The 16,591-nt window shown below is 40.7% G+C and overlaps 1 protein-coding gene across 1 annotated transcript in view; it reads right to left on the bottom strand.

Annotated features, from left to right (window-relative positions):
• C5 (complement C5) overlaps window positions 1-16,591 on the bottom strand; it is a 104,083-nt gene that overhangs the window by 18,161 nt on the left and 69,331 nt on the right. Inside the window, exons 30-39 of the mRNA XM_019648268.1 lie at window positions 15,360-15,512; window positions 12,599-12,661; window positions 11,487-11,568; window positions 10,432-10,486; window positions 6,287-6,386; window positions 5,845-5,919; window positions 5,624-5,729; window positions 4,446-4,529; window positions 3,480-3,569; window positions 631-714 (exon numbers count right to left, since the gene is read on the bottom strand). Coding sequence (XP_019503813.1) covers window positions 631-714; window positions 3,480-3,569; window positions 4,446-4,529; window positions 5,624-5,729; window positions 5,845-5,919; window positions 6,287-6,386; window positions 10,432-10,486; window positions 11,487-11,568; window positions 12,599-12,661; window positions 15,360-15,512 — 892 coding nt within the window. The remainder of the gene's footprint in view (window positions 1-630; window positions 715-3,479; window positions 3,570-4,445; window positions 4,530-5,623; window positions 5,730-5,844; window positions 5,920-6,286; window positions 6,387-10,431; window positions 10,487-11,486; window positions 11,569-12,598; window positions 12,662-15,359; window positions 15,513-16,591) is intronic.

A 16,591-nucleotide genomic window follows, 5' to 3' on the forward strand; every position in this document is an offset into this window, starting at 1 on the left:
GTGCCAACTTGGGCCAGTGAGGCAACGTCCTCCACAACTAGACTGAAGAACAAAAGGACAGCAACTTGTCTGTTCCCCTTTCCCCAATTCCCCAGTGCTGTTCCCATCCCCCAATTCCCCAACAAAAATCTTTAAAAAAAAAGAAAAGAGATTAACCTCAGCGTCAACCATCTTTTTTTCATTTATATCCTCACCTGCTCTAAGCACCCTGTTTTAGAAGTACCAATTTATCATTATCTTTGAACTACATAGTTGCCCTTGATTCTAAATAGTTTTGTTTTTATGTTGGTTTGTTGTTAGTGTACAGCAATTCTTGTGTAAGTGGTTAAGTATGTGGTGTTTTCCTATTTATGTAAATTCAAAATTTACATATATATAAAAATGAACACCCCGAATAAAGCCATACCAAAGTATGCAAAAGTTTCTTAACATACTTTACAGTTTTTTATAATTATTTAATCTATTTGCCCACTTCTTTAAAAAAAAATGTGTCTCCTTAAAGAAAATATAAGCTCTATGAAGGCAGGGACTCTGTTATTCAAGTTGTGTCCTCCGTGTCTAATATAAAGCTCAGCACATAATGACTACTACATAAGTGTTGAATGGAAGAAGGGATAAACAAATTCTCACCAGCTTTGTAGACATCCAGGAGGGTTGCAGTGTACTTGACAAACACATTTTCTTCAGTGATAGATGTGATAATAACTTTATAAGCTGGCAAAAAAGAAAACAACAACAGCTCATGGTCAATACCACTAATGCCATGTCCAACAGAAGCCAGAATTTGTGAAACCGATAAGGAATGAAGTCTAGTAAGCTCGTAAGGGCACCTTAAGGGACATCTTATTTCTTCCAAGAAGCCTTCCCAGATAATCTGCTGATCATGGCTCTAATGATATTTTCTACTTAGAATCATCAGCCCTGGCCTCCATGATAGACTTGACTGATTAGGACAAGAACAATATTAAATTAAGACAGAAGCAGGCAGAACAAACCAAATAAGCATTTGTTAGATATAAGCTTCAGATTCTGATCTTTTAAGATTAGTGGAGTTGTGCCCATGGGGCACTTTGAAGAGCCCTTTCCTTCTCTGAACGCTGCACAGGGGGCAGCAGCAGGGTGGGGGGTGGGGAGTGGTGGGGGAGGGGGACTTTATCTACCATGCAGGCCAGCCTGTGAGCCTCCTTGTCCCCTCCCTTGCTTTGATACCTCCACAGGCTTTGATTATTTGGTTTTTGATAGGATTCTGTTTTCTGACTCATCTTTGCTTAGATTGGCAGCTATCTGACACGAGTCACTCCCAAAGCTGTTTTGTCTTCATTTAGGCATCAATGTTTAATCCATGGTGTATTTGACCTCAGCTCTGGAATGACCGGCTTGAAGGGACCCATCCCTTCTTCTATGTGGCCTGAGAAAAGATCCTTTTGTTTTTGCTTTTGATGGGGTTGAATGACCTAAAAGTTTTGTCCGGTTTTGAGATCTAAGCTACCCAGCTAGATATCAGAAACCTATTTTAACACAGAGAACAAGTGCATTCTGGATTTAGTTTATTTCTTTCAAGAAAAGACTTTTAACAGATGAACGAATAAACTCATTGTAGCAGAAACAAAGACTGTGTAAATTAGTGGCTTAAAATAGAAAAGATCCTTTTCTATTTTATGTCCTGGATTTCAAGTTCATAAATTTTTATGGTGGATATGAGCACTGTACCTATTATTGTGGGTATAGGTGGAGAGAGGGAACTATTTTATTTTGTTTCTATTCTCTGATTCCAGTAACAACCCGTAGTCTCCAAAAAAGCCAGCTAAGTTTGTTTTTTTTAATGTAATAAACTAAATCCAGATTGCATTTATATTCTGTGTTAAAATAGGTTTCGGGTAGTTAAGAGTGAAAATAATTTTAAATGGAGGGAAGAAATCATTTAGTGAAAATTTTTTTTGCTAAAACAATATAATATTCTCTTCCAGTCTCAATGTATTTTAATAGCTGCAGTGGGTCTTGGCTGAGTTGGGTAGCTTTTTGGCTTTAAAAAAAAATCAAGAAGAATTCAAAAGAAAGAAAGACTATGAACCATACAAAAGTCATCATGATGGCTACATTTCCATTAAGAGAATTCAAGTAATATAATGGAAATAATACTGGAGACCAGGATGCCTCCTGGTTTGACTGCTTACATCCTGTATGGCTTTGAGCAAGTTTTAAAATTTTCCTGAGCCTCAGTTTCTTCACTGGTAAAATAGGGATGATCCTCTATTATCTCAAAGGGGTCTTATGGGACTCCAGTGAGAAACCGTATATGAAAGCAGTTGATAAACACAAAGTGCCAAATCAACTGTACTGATTTTTTGTTTATAAATAACGCCCTACCAATTTTCAAGAAGAGATTTGAGATAGTGTACAATATGCTCTTTCTCTTTCTTGTAAAAAAATATCCAGAAATAAACACTAGACACTATGGATAGAAAATAAAGGAGTTAATCCTATGACAAACTTGAGGCAAGACTACCATGTACCTGGGCACTCGATTTAGCTCTGAGCTCTGGACAACCAGGAGATGCTCCTTTGGAAATGGAGAGAGTCTCAAACATGGACTGAAATGTTGCATATATTAAAAATTATTTAGGGCTTTCCGAGTGGCGTGTTGGTTAAGAGCTGGCTTGGGACACCAGAGGGCCCGGTTCAGATCCCACATATGAGGGCCAATGACACTGCCCTCTACAGCTAAGATGCTGAACAACAGCTCAACCTGGAGCTGGGCTGCCACCAGTCGCAGGCGACTGCGTAGGTTGCAGCCCCTGCTGCAGTGGGTTGCCATGGGCTACCGTGTGTAGCCAGCAGCCAGCGTGAGCGGCCAGCAGTCACCATGAACGGCCTTCCAGAAGCTGGCCACTGATCTGCCTTGCTGGGAAGAGCGCAATGATGGTGCCAACTTGGGCCAGTGAAGCAACGCCCTCCACAACTAGACTGAAGAACAAAAGGACAGCAACTTGTCTGTTCCCCTTTCCCCAATTCCCCAGTGCTGTTCCCATCCCCCAATTCCCCAATAAAAATCTTTTAAAAAAAAATATATAGTATTGATATTTTTACCTTATCTTCAAAGCGATTTATAAAAAAGTAAAAAACCCAAATTCTAAAATTGCTTTTGTCTCTGCCTCTGCTCCACCGACTGGAAAAATACAACAGTGAAATTTTGTGGCTTCTCAAAAACTCTCCTTGAATATGTTTTAACACCTTTAATTGAATGGAATCTATTGACGTAAAGTGTCTTGGCTGGGTGTGCACGTCACTTCTATCTATTTTAATGAAAATCATGTTTCTTGCTGAAGGATAAATAACTTTGCATGTTAATACTAAAAAGTGATGGCATTTTACTTCAAAGGAATACATGGACTATTCTATTGATATAATCACTACCTAAAGTTGTTGATCTTTCTAACTGATCATATATTCATAAACTATCCCTATTTAATGGAACTTACCATATGCAATCTCTGGTTCACATACTGTTTTTTTTCTAGTATCTGCAGAGATTGTCAGATCCAATTCTTTCTGAATTTGTCCACAGTCAGCTGGATTTTGTGAAAAGTGGTAAAGTTAGGTTAATGTAAGGAAATAGACACTCTCTTTAGAAGTAAACACACAGTCCATGAGCCCTGAGACAATCTAAGATAATCTTACAAATACCAGATTTCTAAGACGTGTCCATTTTCTTCAGTTCCATAAAGTGAAACATTACATAAAGCAAAAACAAAACAAAAATTTTGAACATGAGACTTACTCTTAGAATGGCTAGTCACTCTACATTCAGCTTTTTAGAAATGTATATGTTTCCATTGAGAATGAAAGAAATTTTCCCATTTTGAGTATAATTAAAAGTCCCTTGAAGGAACCAGATGATAACTTCACTGATTTACAGCTATAAGATGGTGTAATAAGTACCTAAGAAATTTGTAGATTTTAATGTTTTGGAAAACCAAAATAAAACCAAACCAACCCAGACCCTCACGGAGTCAGTTGACTATTTGTGAATTCTGGGTCTTTTTCTTGGCCAAGAAGGCTGCCTTGGGTTTACAAAACTGGACAATAAACAAAGAATGTCACTAACTGGGGAGGACAAGGGCAAGAAAGAGGAGCCTCTGTTCTCTTAGACTGTGGTCCTACTACATGAGCAAGGCCAGGTGGAAAGTAAGAATTTAAATTATGTGATCCCTCTGATAGCCTACAAGGTATCTCTCTGCCTCTGTACAGTAGAAAACATGAGATTGTTCAGGAGGTGTTGAGAAGTAGCTTTATAATGCTCAATGAATCAGCTTTCAATCAGCTGAGATGACATTTCTACTTCTGAGCTATGACAGTTTGTCAGACTGCTTCCCCCAGATTAGCCCTGGACTGTGACTGGCTGCTTTAAACCAGTATGCAGCCTAAACATGTTAAATGAAGTTTACCTTCTAAACATTTGCACGTTGCTCCTTCACAGACCTTCTGAAGTTTGCTATGGGATGTGCTATAAAACACGGTGCACTGTTTATCTGTGACAATGAAAGCGTGGTTAGGAGAGGTGGCTTGATTAATACACAACACATTCACTGATCAGCAAGGCTCTCCCATGGGGCCTTGGAGATCATTTATTGCAAACCCTTCTTTTTGTAGTAAGGCCTGTGGAGGTTAAATTTTGAATTGCTTGTCCTTGCATGGGCCCCTCTATCCTCAAAATTATCTACCCTTTGGTGCTTGAAATTTTACTGGTCAATATTCATTTATTAGAATTAAAATATTTGGTTCTTCTATGAATGAGAGAAAAAAATGTTACGAGAGTCTACTGAAAGGAAGTGCGTGTGTGCGTGCGTGCGTGTGTGTGTGTGTGTGTGTGTGTGTATGTATTTTTTTCTCAAGGGGAAGAGAGGCTAAGTATGTTCTATGTGATTTCAGAAGCTAAAACCAGGATGAATGGGTGTCAGAGTTTGGTTCACTCTAAGAATGTTCTAAGAAGTAGAAGTGTCCAAAGTGGAGTCATCTGTCTTGTGAACCAGAGAACTTTCCAGTCATTAAACATTCTCAGAAGTGTTTGAGTGATCAAATGTGGGGCCATTCACTTGACATTTATTGATTTACATTATGTACCTGACACTGTGTTAGATACTAGGAGCACAAAGGAAGAAAACATTGTCTGGTGTTGGTGATAAAGGCATGCAAACAAATAACTACAATGCAATGTGACAACTGTTCTAACACAGCTCTCTGCAAACTGTGATAAGAATATAGATGGAGTAGAAGTTGATTCTGGGAGGATTAAAGAAGTAGTAGACTAAGTGGGCTTCTCTAGAAAGGAGAGGTACAACGAATACTGAACATGAACACTAAAGATAAACTTGAGGCAAAGAATTGAAATGCTAAGAGCAATCTAGTCCAGTTATTTTAAAAATGAAGAAACTGAGGACCAGAGAGGTGAAATGATTTGCTCAATGTCATGCAGTAGTTTGTGGGGTCAAGTTGAGACTTTTGTGTAGAGTGAGCCCTGGGAGAGGTGATAATATAAAATTTATGAGCCTCTGGTAGATTTCTAAAGGTTCTGTAATTAATACAAAGTAGTCTTCTGAAGAAATGTCAGAATAGAGTTGGTTACCTGGTCTGTGGTATTCATACACTGTGAAAGTAGCAGGACTCAGAAATCCAACTTGAAAACGTTCAACTATCCGAAATCGAATACAAAGGAACTCATCGGAAGGAATCTGTTTGGCAAATTCAAGGTTTAAGGAAATTATGGGAGACAAGAGACTCATAATATTTTAGCTTGTAAGTTTTGAGTAGTAATAGAAAATTAAGACGGTGGCAGTTGGAGCTTACCGAATTCAGTTGTGCGATAACATGTCCATCTTTGATTTGGTAATCAGTTAATAGTTGATCCACCCCTTCCACAAGCTAAGGGGAGAAAGAGCAAAGTTTGAATTTAATACTGTGATCTTTTTGTTTAAATGCATTCATCCGATGATGAGATGTTAGATCATGGTGATGTAAGCCACTATCCAAAGAAGTTGAAGAGCAGCTCCCCTTCTTGAAAAAGTTGGAACATGTTACCACATGCACTCACATTTTTCATGCCATGCAAGTATATGCCCTCACTTCACTTTGAAAAATCAACCCTTGGGTAGATTGTTGGTTTGGAAAGAATATTCAGGGTGATTCTATGAAAGTGACATGTTAGAATGAAAATAAATAGCTTTGTCTGTAAAATAATGCAGTAAAGAAAACCAAGCATCCATAATGATATTTAAAAGAAAACACTTACAGCCTTTAAGTCGTCATGGAATGCATTGATTCCAGTAGGCAAAGCGATATCCATCACTGCATGGGAAGACCCAGATGATTCTTCTCTGCTGAGCTTGTAGCTAAAATAATTAGTGATTAGAAAATGAAGTAAATAAATGGATGAGATGCTTTAAGAAGAGGCCCTATTCCTCAGAAGGCTTTAATTTTTGAAGGTGGGTCTCCACTTATTTGCCTCTCTACAATATATACATTGCAATCTCTGAATTTTAGAGTTGCAAGAGACCTTTTAGTCATCTAAACTAACTCTTTACTTATTTGATCAATAATCTCAGTAGACCACCATTTTGGAGCTGGAAGAAATCATAGAAGTCATTCAGTCCAAGCTCTTAATTACTCATAACTGGTTGAGGAGACTGAGGATGAGAGTAGGGTACTTGTTGAAGGTCACCTCAGAGCTGCATAAGTCTCTTGATTCTCATTCTAGTTCTTTTGCTAGCAGAGCATAGTCAAAGGAGAAAATCAGTTGTATACTGGCAAGAGACTCAATAAGCAGTTCAGGAAAATACTGGAAGGAAATATTGGCAGCTACCTTGTCTGGATGGTGAGATTATAAGTGATCATCTCTTTTCTTTTCCATGCTTTTTGCTATATTATAAATTTTTCACAATAGACACTTTATTTTTTAAAAATGTTTTAAGAACTATCCTTAAAACTATGTCTAGGAATTGTGCTTGTGGAGGAGCTAAGGAGTAAAGCAAAGGGGGTAAAATGGGAGAGTTGGTGGGGTTTCTGTTTGTTTGTTTCTGGCAAGAGAGAGAAAAGAGCACTGGAATGGGGATTCCGGAAACGAGTTTATCCCAGTTCTGCTGAGCGGTTTCCACAAATCATTTTCCCATTTCTAAAATTAACTGTGAAGAAGTATCAATTTGTGTTTACATTAAACCTTTATAATTCCAAGGCTTCGTTTTGGGTGGCAGAGGCTTCAAGCTACCATTAAGCAGAATTATAAGACTTAAAATGGTGGGTCAGGGACTGGGGCCGGGGGCAGAGAGAGTGTGGTTCTACAGAGACTGAGTTTCAGTTTCCAGCTTCACCTCAAGATGCTTCAGAGACAGTTGGACATTTGAGAGTGGAACTTGGAAGAGCAGTCAGGAGTAAAAGAAGAAACTGGGAAAATAGCTTCTTCATAGAGGGAAAATGAATTGATCTCACCTAAAGGAATAGCGTTAGTGAAATGGGAGGGTATTATTTGAGTTAGTGAGTTGGCAGGGAATCTCTTTTCCCTAATCACACTTTATAGAGCATATATATTCAAAGTTTTAGGGGTACTATTTACCATAATAATTTAAAGTATTATAAAATTCTTGGCTTACAACAATTTAACTCCATTCTTCACCAGATTAACAATTTAGAACAGAATATAAAGCAACTTGGAACTGTAACATGACATGTATCTGGACATCTCCCTAATTGGATGGTTGAGTATCACCAGAAGCAGAGAACTCTTGCTCACAGATGCAAATACTCTGTCAACAGGATGGAAAAGGGCCTCCTGAGTGGAAAGTGTCCATGAAAAGTTGCTGGAGCCTTGATGACTGGTTGCCATGGTGACTGTTTCAACCATGGAACAGAAACCTTCCTTTTAAGAAACTCTTTGCCTGCTGCCAAAGACAGCACTCTTTTCCAAAGGCATTTTGTTCCGAGAGAAGGAGAGAAATAAAATCCTTTCTTCTCTTCTTATGAATACAGCAGAGATGTTGTAAAAAGCTAACTACACGAAAGAGAACTTCTGAATACAGAAACTGTGTGCCGACATTTTTTTAATCAGGAGAGAGAATATTTGAAGGCGAAGAATTTCTCACATGAGTAAGTACTACACAGTTACTTTTGTAATTTATCCAACCCAACTGCAGCATCAGAGCCAAAAGCATATTCCACCTGGCTTTTTTGAACACTCTGTCCCCAATTTATAAAAACCAAAGGATAGAATATTCAATATTACGTCTCTATTTGCTTTCTTTTGTGTATTAACAATCTGGAACTAGGCATCCTGTCAATGAAATCAAACGAATGAGTTTTTGATGACAGCCTTTTTATGTAAGCAGAGCTGTGGGACATTAGAACCGAAAGGCACTTTGAGATCAGATTGTCCAATAGCCTGCTTTAGAGAAGAGACCCAGAGTAGTAAACTGATTTGCCGCATGTCATTTGAGTACTTCATGGCAGAGGCTGCCCTACAGGTGTCCAGCTCCACTATCAGAGAGCCTTTCTGTGTCCACTCGGTGTGTCTCCCTGTAGGGTCCTGTGCATTGATTCTAGCTCTGCCCAGAGCAAGTTTGCTCACACCTCCCTGCAACAAGTGTTAAGGATTTAAAGACAACTGTGATCACAGCACTTTCCCCAGAAGAGAGGTACCCGAGAGTAGGAATGGGAATTAGGAGGAAGGAAGCTGCCTGGGAAAGGGTGACCTTGACAGAAAGACGTCAGGAATAAGGAAAGGTGTTTGGGGGGGGGGGAACAGAAATTGGCCAAGAAAGGAAGGAGGGATTGCTGAGCTGGCTAATGAAAAAGTCCTAAGAAGAGAGTGACCGGGCTGGGACCAGCACCAAGGCTGGGAAGGAGGAGGTGAGAAACAATTGTGCTGTTTCATGAGCCAGTGGTCTCAGATTACACTGATTAAAGGAGGTGGTTTAGACATTAGAGTGGGTGTCAGGGTCTGGGGGTTGAGGCCCTAGCTCTGCCTCTAACTTTGTAAAAACTTGGCTTGTTCCTTCACGTCTTCAGGTCTCAGTTTCTTTGTTTTTAAAGTAAGGGGATTACTATATCCTCCCTAAAATCCTTTCAGCTCTAACCTATGACACAACTCTATGGGATTTCTAAGTTACCCATACTGAGTGCTTTGACATTGAGTCTGATTATAAGTAAAAACAGCAAAATACCAACCACAGAAATCACTGTTATTGAGAATAGGAAAAGTGAAGGAGGTACTGAAGGGTGAGGGAAAGAAGGGGGGAAAAGCCTGCGTTCTAGTCTTGGCTCTGCCACTAACTGGTTCACTCTGGGTGATCACTAAGGAATATATAACCTATTTTCAAAACCACACATTTTTCATAAACATTTTAGGGTGGTAGATGTGGCAAGCAGAAGAAAGGCCCCCAAAGATGTCCATGTCCCAATCTCCAGAACCTGTGAATCTGTTACCTTCCACAGCAAAAGGAACTTGCCGATATGATTATGTTAAAGATCTTGAGATAGGGAGACGATATTGGATTATCTGGGTGGACCCCATGTGATAACCAGGGTCTTTATTAGGGAAGGAAGCAGGAGGGTCAGAGAAGGAAGTGTCATGATGGAAGCAGGGGTCAGAATCAGTGAGAAAGTGGAAGATGCTGACTGCTGGCTTTGAAGATGGAGAAAGGGGCCGCAAGCCAAGAACGCAGGCGGCCTCGAGAATCTGGAAGAGGCAAGGACACAGCTTTCCCCTTAAAGCCTCCAGAAGGAAGGCAGCCCTGGTGACACCTTGATTTTAGGACTTCTGACCCCCAAAACTGTAAGATAATCAATTTGGATTGTTTTAAGCATTAAATCTATGGTAAATTGTTACTTAGCAGCAATAGGAAACATACAGTGACCAATTTAGGCCTCTGCAGTTAATCTGCAAAGGGTGCAGCCTCAGTGGTTCTCAACCCTAGGTACCATTAGAATGGCCCCCGGGGTGAGGCCAGAATTCTGGGTTCTTCTGAAAGCTCCCCAACTGACTTCAATGTGCAGCTGACTTGAGAACCACTGGTATACCCGCCAGACAGTTTGCTGCATGAACGTGATCTTTCTAAGGAGGAGAGTAGGGGCTGCTTATGAGAGAAGCTTTTTGGTTCTTTCTTTTCCTGATATTTACATCTCTCCCTTTCTGAAAGACAGAAAAAAATTAATATTATAGTGTTTGAAGATGAAGAAGGCTTTAAAAAGCAGGAAAACCTCTATGTGAGTAAAACCCAAGCTGTTTGGTACAGTAAGTAGCTATTTGGGAATAGCTGTTATGTTCTGCATTTTAAAAAAAGTGGACAACTTTGCATCGTCTGGCTATCTTAAAATTCAAAGAGATACAAAGTAGTAATGCAATAGCAAAAGTGAGACGTGAAGTTCCCTCTCTGGAAACGGGCTCACCTGGCACACGCCACTATGCGCTTGTAATCCGAGTCGCTGTAGCCTCCGATGGATGCTAGCAGATACAACAAACAAACAAACAAAAATGAGAGTGAACCATCTTTAATTGTTTTGGAAACTGTCAGAACAGAATCATTAACGAGCAGGTCTCTGAACACACTTAACAATGACTTGTGATTTGGACATTGGGACTTTCGGTGATTTTTCTGAAAATTCATGGCTGCTGACAATACCAGGAAGTGTTTAAATCATTTGAACAAGTCTCTGCTCTCAAAGAACTTATCTTTTAAGGAAGAAGTCATTTAAGGTACATATGTATTGGAAACATGTTTGGGGGAGCTTGTGGGAAGGAAAAGCAGATGCCTGGATTCGCTGGTAGTTGGGAAGTTTTCTGTAGGAACAGGCCTCTGAGCCACAAATGGGAACCACCAGGGCCGAGGAACAGCGCACACCCTGACCCTGGGGCCTCGGTTAGAGGACAGGCTGGAATGTTTGCTTTTGGACTGATGGGGAGAACCAACCCACCAGAAGAAGGATGTGAAGGCCACAGGCAGAACAGAAGGGCACGTTAATAAAAGACCAGAAGTACTGGAGAGACCAAGTTGAAGATGGAGGCAGAGAAATGTGCATTTGTCAGAACTCTTGGAATACAGAAAAGGTAAAGGGTGGAAATCCAACAGGGTGAAAAGGAAATTCAAAGTCCTAGGATGAAATACTGACACAAAAATAACAGAAATTCAAGGTTCTGAAATTAGATCTTTCTTGGGGCTTTACAACTAGTTACCTTCTTAAGAAGTAAAGCTGTTAGTCAAAGCAATTTCTTGATCAATAGTGCATACCTTTAGCTTAGTTATTAAGTTATTTAATATCGGTTTCCAACTATTATTAAAAAGTTACCTCTATTATAATAAATGGCAGTGCTGTTTACTCTGATGTCAACCTGCTAAAGAATTTGATTAAGGAATTATTTTTAAGCAAGGACATTTTCCTAACCAGGGCAGCTCTCTGACATTCTTCACGCTTAGCCAAAATTACAGTAAATCATGCTGTTTTACCTTCGATGTCCTGGGCTTCAATTTTCAAATGAAAGTGACAAATTTCCTCAGAGGTACTGATTTTGTGAACCACAGTTGTCACCTACATTGGGACAAGTAAACAAGAAGACTTTATTGGAAATGGGAAAGTAGAAAAGGTATTATGCTACTGCAAATGGGATGCTTGAAGTATCATTTTCAAAATCCAGGGGAAATGGTGCACATTAAAGACCCATTTTCCCAGCAGCTGGACTTTTGGCAAACTCCACAACCTGAAACATGGCTGAGAAGCCCAACATAAGCAAAAAGGACCCCTGGTCAGGCAGAATCTTGGTCCAAATCCCATGCACTTGAATCTGAGCACCTCACTCCACAGGAAAGTTCCTGAGATTCTCATCCTCAAACCTGTACACTCTAATTTTATACATAACACTACAAGGAAGTGTGGTTTTTTTTCCCCAGCCCACACACCACAGTGGATACCACCATGGTAAACAAGAAATATGGGTGCGTATGGATGGCACGGGTGCTGCCAGAAGGAGGTCCACTGAAGGCAACCAGAAATGACAGAAAGTGGACAATCCACCCCCTGTCCATGCAGTCTTACAAACAGTGTGTGAAGGAATAAATGTGCTAAGATGAGACCATAATTAAAATCATCAACAGGATGTTAATTTATGCTGAGAACATCGAGTTCATTTTATTTTACCCATTTAATTGCAAGGTTTTCTAAGCTGTTGATGTATATCCATACAATCTATGGCTAAAATAAAATAAACCTAATCCTTTACATTCATACATCAATTCCCAATGATGCTGGATAAATGAGACATGACTATGTTACTAATTATAGAATACGTGTGTGTGTGTGTGTGTATAAAATTATATAAGTAATTTCCACAAATATACAGACTATATACATAAAAGGTTTGAAAATAGCCATTTTCAAAAATAATTTGTGAGGACAGGTACCAAGATAGCTAGAAAGAATTAGATAAAAGAATCCTACTTTTGTCATAGTTACCAAAGCCCAGATTTCTGTAACTGTGGCAAAGTCCCTAATTTCTTTTATGTTATGTGGTACAAGTAGACACATAAACTCCCAATTAAGTTGCTCTTGATGAAATACTTACATGCACTGTAGCCAAGCCACTGCTAAATCCAGTACTGACAACGAGATCATCACTGAGGGGCACCTGGAAAGGTGGATGGAGAAACCATGCTTTCTTTTATTAGTTAATAGGGAGGAAGGAGACAGCAATGAAAACAGTGAACTGGCACCTGCCAGCTTCTTCTCTCGGAGCTCTTATGAGATTAAAGGGATGAGACATTGAAGATCCAATGCGCATAGTAGGCACTACAAAATACTGGAATTTTCTTTCCCTTCTACATGTAAATAAGGCATCTGAAATCTCGTGAGTAAGCCAGGAAAACCAACATGTCAGAAGTCACATATAAATGAAAATGTAACACACGTTTAAATGAAATATGTAGTTAAACATAATTTTATAAATGGTTAAAGGTGGATCTTCATCTCCTTTTGCCAACTCCATAAATTCCTTTCGGTGCCTAGCTGGGGTATCAGCATCCCACATGCCAAAGAAGATCCTTTTCATCAGCAAGGACAGGGAACCTCTGCAGAACTCTAAAGTGGGTGCAGCCTATTTTTGCCCCTCCCACCTTCCGCTTGGCACACCTCTTCTACCTCCTAATAGCTTGTTGCCTCTACTTCCACGGGTCTCTGTTTATCAACACTTGGTACCCTACCCAAACGCCCTAGCACCCTACCCAAGCCTGCCAAATCCTTAGGTGCTGTTGTTCTTCCAACACTGCTAGGAGGAGAGGGAATACATAAATACATAAATACATGTAAATACATAAATGCATGAGTTAATTCTCCTTTCCAGAGAAAATTAGCATACAGATCCCTTTAATTGGTGGAAAGCATGGGAGAGGTCATTGGAATAAGAGGCCTGAAGAGTTGGTTCACTCCAAGGCTGCAGCCTACCTTTCCCTTAGCACACTAGAGCAAATAGCATTCGGTGTGCAGGAAAGGTGATCAGACCTCCCTCAAAATTTTAGGAAATGTAGGTAAATAGGCCCAATTTCTTGTTCTCTCTGATGGGATACAGCAGCATTTACTGGAAAGCCAGTACATAGAGATATTGCCTGAGAGAAGGGTTCTGTGGACATACGAGAGACAAGCTTGGCAGACGTGCACTCTGCTGTGCCCATTGCCCACGCTTCCCCAGTGTCGCCAGACTTCGTCACATTCGTGTTAAAGACAAGGGAATCCCGCTAAAGAACTTCTGTAACTTCACTTAAACTAGTTTCCTACCAAACATTTTTTCATGTAACACATTTTAGGAAATGCTGGAGTAGAGAATGCCAAGCTAGATGTAAACAGCCCAGGCTTCATAGGGAGGGTAGCGTCATGAGCTGAAGTTTAAAATTATTTTAAGATGATAAGAGGCGCCTCACAGCATTACTCCTGTAAGAGAAGAATAACTCCAGCAACCTCAGATGGTGGTCTGCTATGCTCTACAGGCTAAGCTCCTCATCAGAGCTTAGACCCTTGGCTCAGAATGTGAATGTCCGGTGAACTCTAAATGCTCCCAGGGAAAGGAGAATCATTACCAATCTGGGAGGCCACCAGCACATATGCCTGCAGGGGCCAGGCACAAAGCAAGTATGGATATAAGTACATACACATACGTCACATGACTGGTGGCGACTGTCACAAATTTCAGAATGCATACCATTGCCAGCACCCTATTGCCAAATCTTTGGTTTTTCAAGAGAATTTGGAAATCAGGTTTTTATTTGAAATCTCTGGATTTTTAAATGTTGGAATGTGTCTACGTCTATATCTACCTCTCTCTCTCTCTCTCTCTCTCTCTCTCTCTCTCTCTCTCTCTCTCTCATAGGCCATCAAGATTTTCATTTTTAAATATCCAGTAGTAGTGGGCTGGCCGAGTGGTGCGTTGGTTAAGAGCTGGCTTGGGACACCAGAGGGCCCCGGTTCGGATCCCACAAATGAGGGCCAGTGACACTGCCCTCTACAGCTAAGATGCTGAACAACAGCTCAACCTGGAGCTGGGCTGCCGTGAGTCGCCGGCGACGGCGTAGGCTGCAGCCCCTGTGGCAGTGGGTTGCCATGGGCTACTGTGTGTAGCCAGCAGCCAGCGTGAGTGGCCAGCAGCCGCAGTGAGCAGCCGTCCAGAAGCTGGCGACTGATCTGCCTTGCCCGGGAAGAGCGCAATGATGGTGCCAACTTGGGCCAGTGAAGCAACGTCCTCCACAACTAGACTGAAGAACAAAAGGACAGCAACTTGTCTGTTCCCCTTCCCCCAATTCCCCAATAAAAATCTTAAAAAAAAAATCCAGTAGTAGCAAAGGACATGGAGCAAGTTGTTGGGGGACCTAAAGGTCAAGTCTAATTTGGCCACAGTCTGCATGTGGAACCGGGCTAGGGGGACCCACTGGCAGATTCCCAAATGTGTCTTCTCTTACATTCCACCGCTGTACCTTTGTGGGTGCTGTTCTCTACGAGCAGAATGTCATTCCCTTTTCTCTGCCTGGCTAAATCCTCTGATTCTTCTAGATTTAACCCACCCATCTGGGCACATTTGACAAACTCCTCCCACCTCTCAGCCTGGCTCAGGAGGCCCCTCTCTGTCCTTCCATGTACCTACCTAGCAAGACTCTTATTTTTCACTGTCTGGTTTAAACAGCTGTCTCCTCCACCCCATGCCACGTACACACAGGTTCTTTGCTTTACTTTTGAATCCCCAGTTTAAGTAGTGAATAGATACATTTATAAAATAAGGGTGAAACACATGATTTCAAAGGTCCCATTCAATTATAAAATATTATAAAACATGTTTCATTTACCTCTACTGGCCGCCCAAAGAAATTCTTCTCTGTTAATTTATAATTGTAGAAGTCACCTTTACGCTTGTAAGAAAGATTGATATCCATATTCAAGCGGAGTTGTTTAATCAGGAGTGAATATTCTGTCAGGCCCTCGATGGCATTAATTGTATCCTATCAACAATCAGCAAGGCACAAAAATAGGTTTAGCTTATTTATAATACATGCTCTCTGTTTACCAATACCCGTTCTTATGAGAGGGTGGGGCAACACTGTCTGAGATGAAACTCCAGTGGACTGAGTGGCACTGGTTAAGGGCCTGGGTGTGAAGGTGAAAGGAATTTCTCTCCCTCCCCAGTAAGGATGCTGCTTTTAGCAGGGACAGGAAGGATGCGTGGCTTCAGGTCCTCGTTCTCCACAATCCTGAGCGTGACCTCAGGCAAGTCGCTCTTTGCAGAATGACTCCAACTCCTTGCATGACTACGATCTCCTTCTCATCCTTAGGTTTCAGCTTAAGTATCTCCACAGCGAGGCCATATGTAAGCTCTCCCTTCCCCCTATTAAAGGTTCCCTTTCCTCCTTTAGGGCATTCATCTTAATTTGTAATACCGTTATGCATAGTTTCTTGTTGGCCTCCCCCACTGTAATGTAAGAGTCACGGGGTCAAGGAAAATATCTTTCCTGGTATCCATTACATTTAGTCAGTAGCAAGTATTTGTTGAAGAGATAAATGAATGAGCTGAATTTTTATGGACCTCATCTTTCTCATCTGTAAAATCAGGAAATGTGACCACATCAGAGATGTCCAATACACGGCTACCCATGTCCCTGGCTGCCAGTGCTAATCAGTGGGTCACTATTTCCTGCTAAGCCTTATAGTTTTATCCAAGATGAAATCCACTGGCCTCCCAGGATTAGATGATCACTAAAGTAATCCTGAGGGACCCCTCTAGCTCTAAATTTTATATACATAGTCACACATTCTGCCATTGTCCAAACAGCCAGGGAACAGGGAAGATATTAACATTTGAACTAAAGTTGAATATAGATGTATATTATACAACTACATAAAATATACGTCTTCAAATAATGAGTTTACATTGGTAGACAGATAAACATGTAACAATCAGTATTTCTTTCACTTTTTATTTATTTTGGGGAGAGGAATGTTAATGGCTTTGTCTACGTGGCAGCCACTGTTTATTACACAGGATGTGTGATACTCGCTGATAACCTGACTAGCCCTTCGTGCT

Source organism: Hipposideros armiger, unplaced genomic scaffold, assembly GCF_001890085.2.
Source record: "Hipposideros armiger isolate ML-2016 unplaced genomic scaffold, ASM189008v1 scaffold_123, whole genome shotgun sequence".
In the NCBI taxonomy this organism is placed as follows: domain Eukaryota; kingdom Metazoa; phylum Chordata; class Mammalia; order Chiroptera; family Hipposideridae; genus Hipposideros; species Hipposideros armiger.